General features: G+C 45.7%; 1 protein-coding gene across 2 annotated transcripts in view; it reads left to right on the forward strand.

The window, feature by feature from the left end:
* The first annotated feature begins 74 nt into the window (after nt 1–74).
* The window catches only part of Rbsn (rabenosyn, RAB effector), a 19,400-nt gene continuing 12,724 nt past the window's right edge, over nt 75–6,750 (forward strand). The window contains exons 1-2 of one of the 2 annotated variants that reach the window (XM_010637937.3): nt 75–172; nt 2,001–2,298. In XM_010637937.3, coding sequence (XP_010636239.1) covers nt 2,151–2,298 — 148 coding nt within the window. In that variant the 5' untranslated portion in view covers nt 75–172; nt 2,001–2,150. Of the gene's footprint in view, nt 173–1,924; nt 2,299–6,750 lie in introns of those variants that run through there. The other variant, XM_019209564.2, reaches the window with a different exon arrangement.

The following is a 6,750-nucleotide window of genomic DNA, read 5'->3' on the forward strand; positions in this document are numbered from 1 at the left end:
GTGCGCGGGGTACCTTGTGGTCCGCGGCAAGCGGTGTCGTCCGTCCCCTACTGATCCTCCTTGTCGCGTGTCCTTGCGGCAGGGTCTCGGTGGCGGGCTGCGTTCCCGGGACACCTCGGGACGGCGTAGCGCTGAGGCTCGCCGGGGCGCCTGGCCGGGACGGTTGACGGAGGTTCTGTATAGTGCATATTGAGGGTTATGACTTAAGGTTCATTCATTCATGGACTTTTTTCTTTTGGTATTGGGGATGAAACCAGCGCCTTCACACTGAGCTTCACCCCCAACCCTATTTATTTTGAGGCAGTCTTGCTAAGTGGCCCTGGCTTTCCTCCAACTTGTGATTCTCCTGCCTCAGCCTCCCGAGTGGGCTTGTGCCGCCGCTGCCAGTTCATGGAGCTTTATTATGCTTCTTTGTTGTGTGTGCCAGACACAGTGGTAGAGCCCTGGGCCGTGGTGCTGGTGAGAAAGACTTTGTCCATTCCCTCACAGCTCTTAGGCTTGTACTATTTAATCCCTTCACGCGTGTGCATATAACGCGCACTAAGATAAATGCCGCTCGCTAGACACAGCCTTGAGTAAGAGCTTGCTCTGAGGAGCTGAGGTTTGGACCGCCTTGGAGAGGGGCATGGGGCATAAAGGAGGCTGGGAGCCACAGCTGTCTGTAGAGAGGACAAATCGGACCTGGATGTGTAGTTTCAGTGATAAGCTGGGACAAGGGCTGGAATCTGTGTGGATGTGATCACTGAGTTCCTTGATTAGAAGGGAAAGAGGGCCGGTTTGCTGCCACACTCAACTTTGAGGACGAGGTGTTCTCATTTCCCCACCAGTCCATCCCCAGCTGAAGGTCTCAGGTGCTTCACTGATTTATGGTCCTAACTTCATGGGGGAGAAGTTCCTTCAGCTCTGTCTGAATTCTCTTTATGGCTGGGAGTCTTTCTGAGGTGACATTGGAAATGACTTTGCCAATAAGGCAGAAAATAGAACTTAATGGATTTTATTTTTGAAGCAATGAGAACATTAGGCTTGCTGTTCAGCTGTCACTAGTTTATTAAATATGATAAGCTGGTTGGAGAGGAGGTACTCTGCAAATGCTTTCTCTTGTTTACTATTTGTGAAGAGGCAGAGTCTTGCTGTATTGCCCAGGCGTCTTGTCTCCGCCTCCCTGGTAGCTGGGACCGCACACACAAACCACTGCACCTAGATGGTTTTCCTTTCTCCGCACGCACAAACCACTGCACCTAGATGGTTTTCCTTTCTGACTGCTGGGTTTCTAATGTTCTTCCTTAAACTGTGGTTGAGGTTTTTTGGTTTTTGTTTTAGTTTTGTGTGTGTGTTGTCAGACACTTATCTTTTCCATCTCATTTTTAACACATATGCATTACAGTTATCAAGATTGGCTCAATATAGTATGTGGTTGAATAAGTGATTCAGGTAGGAGGTCAAGTAAAGCTTGCACTGTTTTTTTGTTTTTTTTTTTCCTCTTTTCTCTTTTTCTGGTACAGGGGATCAAACTCAGGACCTTGTGGTTGTGAGGCAGGTATGGTGTCACTGAGCTAAATCCCCAGCCCAAACTTGCACTTTGTTTTTGATACCGGGGCTCAAACTCAGGTCCTTGTGCTTGCAAGGAAGGCAGCAGAACCAATGAGTTGCACTTTCTGATTGGTACATCAGATGTTTCCTTAAGTGGCACAGAAATGATGAAGTTTGATCATTTGGAGTGAACATAAGAGCAGTACCATTGGATTTCATTTGCAGAAAGTGCTTTCCATATCAAGCAGGGGTCCTTTGGAGTCTCATGTTCTGGATTTTGTGTCCTGGTCTAAGGGTTAAGGGTGTAAGAAACTGTTTATGCAGACTGGCAGTGAAATATGCCTTTTTTTTTTTTTTTTTTTTTTTGGTGCCAGGTATCAGGAAATGTGCCTTATTGAATTGTGAAAAGAATGAAGAAGATTCTTGGTTGCCACTAATATGCCTGATTGGCTTTTCCTCCTTTCTTACAGTTATTTCTGCTACAGGGGCCATGACACCACTTCTCTGTCACCTGTGTCCTGCTTGGTCCAGCTAACGTTCTGGGAGCCCTGGTCTGAGGAGGAATTGAGCTGACTGTTGGCATGAGGACCCTGCATTCCTGGAGTTGAGAGCGCACTGCCATGGCTTCTCTGGATGACCCAGGGGATGTGAGGGAGGGCTTTCTATGCCCCCTGTGCTTGAAGGACCTGCAGTCTTTCTATCTCCTGCAGTCACATTATGAGGAGGAGCACTCAGGGGAAGACCGTGATGTCAAAGGACAGATTAAAAGTAAGAACAAGATCCTGGCTTATCCCATTCTGCCTCTGAGGGCTTTGATTGATGGGATGGTTTCTGTGGGGCTCCATGGTGCACCAGGATGTGATAGTGATAATAGTAGCCAATGGCTATCCTGTGCTGTCTGTGTGCCGGCCAGTGTTCGTAGTCTCCCTGAACATTTCTCTGAATGTTCCCCTTGGCTGTGCGACTGTGAGCACTGTTGCTGAAAAGGGTATCAGGCACATAGATGAGATAACTGGCCTCAAGTCACAGCATGAAGCAGAGCCTGGCTTTGAATGGAGTAGCTGCAGTCACTGTGATCTGCTGACCCTTGCCGGATTGTTCAAGTTTTCTGACCCTTTGCTGTGAGGGTTTGGACAGGGATGCCTTTTGTATGCTGTGATTTGTCCATCACAAATGCAAGCCACTCACCATCCATCCTTCCTTTCCCAACTGGACCTTGCCCTCTCCAGCCTGGAAAAGGACGATCATAGTAGAAAACAAAACAAAAGAACCAAAAAAACAAAACACAAAAAACCCCAAACAACCCAAAAACTTTAGACCTTGGATTTGAGCTTCCAAGGGCTCAGGTTCTGGAGAGTTACAGACAGAATTTTTCAGAGATTATTTTGACTACGCATAATGTGTTTCCTGGATTTCAAGTTCTGATTCTCAAATGAGTTGCTGCTCCTCTGCTTTTTCTAGTTACTTAGCTAACTTGTTTGTTGTACCTGCAGCCTTTCAGAAAGACTTAAGGATTTAGAGGGACTGGATGCTGTGTTCATAATCTTTACTAGGTAGAAAGAAGGATGCTAGCTGTATTGCCAGGTGGGCTCTGGCTTTCAAACACGTGAGTCACATGCACCTTAGAATCAGATATCTGTCCCTGGAGTTCTCTCCGTGTCTCAGTTCTCAGTTTAAGGGAAAAAGAGTGTTGATAAAAAATTAACAGTTATAACTTACCCCTAACATGAGAGAGGCAGACATTTTCAAAGCCCTGAGAGCTGTAATGATCAAGGTTCCTCCTGGCCATGGAGGTTGGAGCAGAGCCATCACTTTTAGGAGGAATGAAAACAGCACCATGTGGTGCCAGGGATTTAGCTCAGCTGTTCGGTGGCCTGCCTTGCAAGTACAAGGACCCAAGTTCAATCCCCGGTACCAAAAAAAAAACCAGCACCATGTTTTACAATTTTTACAGTTTCTTTCCCATACGTGTCATTTCAACAAGCCTGAAGGAAGGTGACCCGTCCCTTTATAGAGGCTCAGAGATGTTTGGTTACTTATCTAGCGTCACACAAGACTGACAGAACTTGGCCTGGGACCCAAAACCTCTGTCCCTCTACCTCCACTGCCACTCTTTCTACAGGGCATTATTGATGAGGAAAGGCCCTATGTTCTGATCACAGGATGCATTGCAGCTTCTGGGAGAAAAACAAGAATCCAAAAGCTGGCTATATAAGTTCTTCGGACAGTGGAAGGGCTTCTTCCCTGGTTCTAGTAGGCTGAGTCATATGCCACACCATTCCTGAGACTGGTCATGCCGGTTCCCCAGTTATGGAGGTAGAGAAGGCCGCCAGGTTCCTCCCATAGCCCTGTTTAAAGAGGAAAGATGCTTCAGATAATTTAAGTAATAATACATAGAGAAATCTAATCAGGGAATATGACATAGAGTGGAAATTCTGTTCTTTGTGAAAGAAACTTGAGGCTTCTCTTTAGGGGCTGATCCTGTACCACAAAAGCAAACAGAAAGACCCTCTTGTTTTTCCCTCCATTTCTGCCTGAAAAGAACTAAGAAATTTGAGTTAAGCATTCCTTTAGGACTAACGGTCATTTCTTTAGTTAGGAAGGAATTCTTATGTCAGAATTTTCTGGTTTCAGAATCAGTAAAGTAAAAGATTTTTGGTTTTGACTTTGTCGTTTTGTTTTGTCTGAGACAGGGACCCCTCACTATGTAGCCTAAGCTGGCCCCAAACTTGTATTGATCCTCCTGCCTCAGCCTCCCAAGTGCTGGGCTTATAGATGTGTGCTACCACGCTCAGCTAGGAAAGTGAAATTTTAGAGTTTGACATCAAAGATGTTTTTGAAAAGCCCTTTCAAAATTGGATCATGTTTCAATTTGGTATTTTGGTCTTTTGAAATTTTATGCATTTCTATTTTTAGACAACTAAGAAGTTAAAAACCAAAAGAATAAACCTTGGTGTCAGGTTTAAGAGTCACTTTTAAAAAGAAAGATAAACTAATCATGCCTGAAAAGTGAGTTGTGGTTTGGAGCTCCAGTCTGGGTTCAGCTTCATTTAGGTAGGTAAAAGAGAAGGCAGTTGATAACCAGTTGTTTTTAAGATTGCATGGTTGGCTCTTGTGGCCACCTCTGGAAGGGCTACACCACTTGGCAGGGTGTGGCACTTGTTTTCTTCGCATGACGTGGTTGCCTGGCATAGACTGCCTGTGACTCGGCCACCATCCAGTTGTGTTTGCAGAAATGAAGTATTGTTTGCTGACTCCAGTTTCCTGTCTGCTGCTTTGTTCACATGAGGTGGTTTCTTCTCATTGCTGCTCGAGAACACAACTAGTTTTCAAGCATTGTCAAGGATATCCTTTAGGTGTGATGTTTTCCTGTTGGAAGAAGCCATCTGAGTGACAGATAATCACAGAACGTGACTGCTAGTAACTGACACGTCTCCCTTTACTGCCTGGCTCCTGCCTGCAGCACCTCCACATCTGCGTCTTCCACCAACTCTTGAAGGCCCTGGGGAATTTCTGACATTACTAAAGGGACAGACATCAGGAGAATTTTGTGAAGTACTGATCTGTTAAACGTCATGGTAACGACACTGTTTCATGTGGAATCTGACGTTTTTTGTTAGACCCTGTGGCAGATGGGGTGGCAGACATCTGGGATTTAAGGCCGTCAGGGACAGAGGCGCTTGGAACTGAAAGTGCTTTTGCCCTGCCAGTGACCCGCTCTTCAGCTGTCTCCCCTCAGCAGGGCGGTGGGACCCTCCGTCTGTGGAGGTGCAGGGCTGAGCCTGGCTGGCTGGGGTGAGCTGAGCCTCGTTTCACAGGAGCATGGCATTTGCTTCCAGCCCTGTTGTCCTGAGCTCTGTGATCTAGGGGGAAGCAGGTTCCCTCAACTCCGATGTCACCCCCTCTTTTGTAAGTAGGACTGTCGCTGCCTCAGACAATGAGTGTGAAATAGTATCACATATTTGGCATCATCGTTCCTCGTACATCCAAAGACTCAATTCAGAAAATGTTCATTTTCTCTTTTTTTTGCTGGTACTAAGAATTGAAACCAGGGTCTTCCTACTGGCCTCCATCCCCATTTCTTTTTAAAATTTGTTTATTTAAAGATGGGGCTGGGCTGGGGATTTAGTTCAGTGGCACCGCACCTGCCTCGCAAGCAAAAGGTCCTGAGTTCGATCTCTAGTACCAAACAAATAAAAATAAAGATAGCGTCTTGCTAAATCACTAAATAGCCTAGCCTGGGCTGTAACTTGTGTTCCTACTGCCTCAGCCTCCCATTGTTTTCTCTTTTTACCAAGTCTGGTTTTGTATTGTGTGTTGTGTTGGAGGTCCTTGCATCTTTCTATAAATATTCTCACATATTCAGGAAGTAGGTAGGCAGAGGTGGAAGAGAAGACAGCTATGTCTGGGTCTGGTTAAGATCTGTTGGTGGTAGCCTCCTTCCTGTCCTGAGGTAAATGAGAACCGTTTACTCATGGGTTGGTATTGTAGAGTTGGATCTTTTGGGGATGGAACCTGGGGCCTTACACAGGCGAAGGGAGTGCTCTACCATTGAGCTACACCCAGTCCAGAACTTGGCTTGTGGGGAGTCCGTAGAGGCTGTGTGTGTAGCTCAGGAGTGGGGTGCTTGCCAAGCATACCCCAGCCCTCCATTCAATCCCAGCACCACAAGGAAACAAAGGAGCAAACACAACCACTTCTATTTCTGTATTGTTTATAGAGATGTTTCTAAGTGTACAATACTTTTTTGTGGGGGTGGGGTACCGGGGATTGAACTCAGGTCCTTGCGCTTTCAAGGCAGGGCACCGAACCGCTGAGCTAAATCCCCGGCCCTACAATACATTTTGAAAATGTATATAACCTCCACTCTGTTTAAGACATAGAAAAATGCTTCCGTCATCCTGGTTCCCTCATTGAATTTGATCTTAACCACTCTATTCAGCTGGGCTCTTAAGTTTGGTGATGAGCAGCCCTTTGGCTTGCATATGGCACAAAGCCCTGCCTCCTGCTGATACTGACCAGTGCTGCTTACCATACGGAATTCATGTGCTTGCTACTGCATTTTACTGGGGACCCAAATATTTCTTGTTCCTTTTGCTTTGGTATTGTTTTGGGAATTAAACCTCTCCAGCTCCTTTGCATGGAAGTACATCCCTGGCCTTTTAAAATTTTTTTTTTTTTTTTTTTTTTTTTTTTTTTTTTTGTGTTTAGTTTTTTTCT

This window comes from Fukomys damarensis, unplaced genomic scaffold (assembly GCF_012274545.1).
Source record: "Fukomys damarensis isolate Sample0158 unplaced genomic scaffold, DMR_v1.0_HiC HiC_scaffold_37, whole genome shotgun sequence".
In the NCBI taxonomy this organism is placed as follows: domain Eukaryota; kingdom Metazoa; phylum Chordata; class Mammalia; order Rodentia; family Bathyergidae; genus Fukomys; species Fukomys damarensis.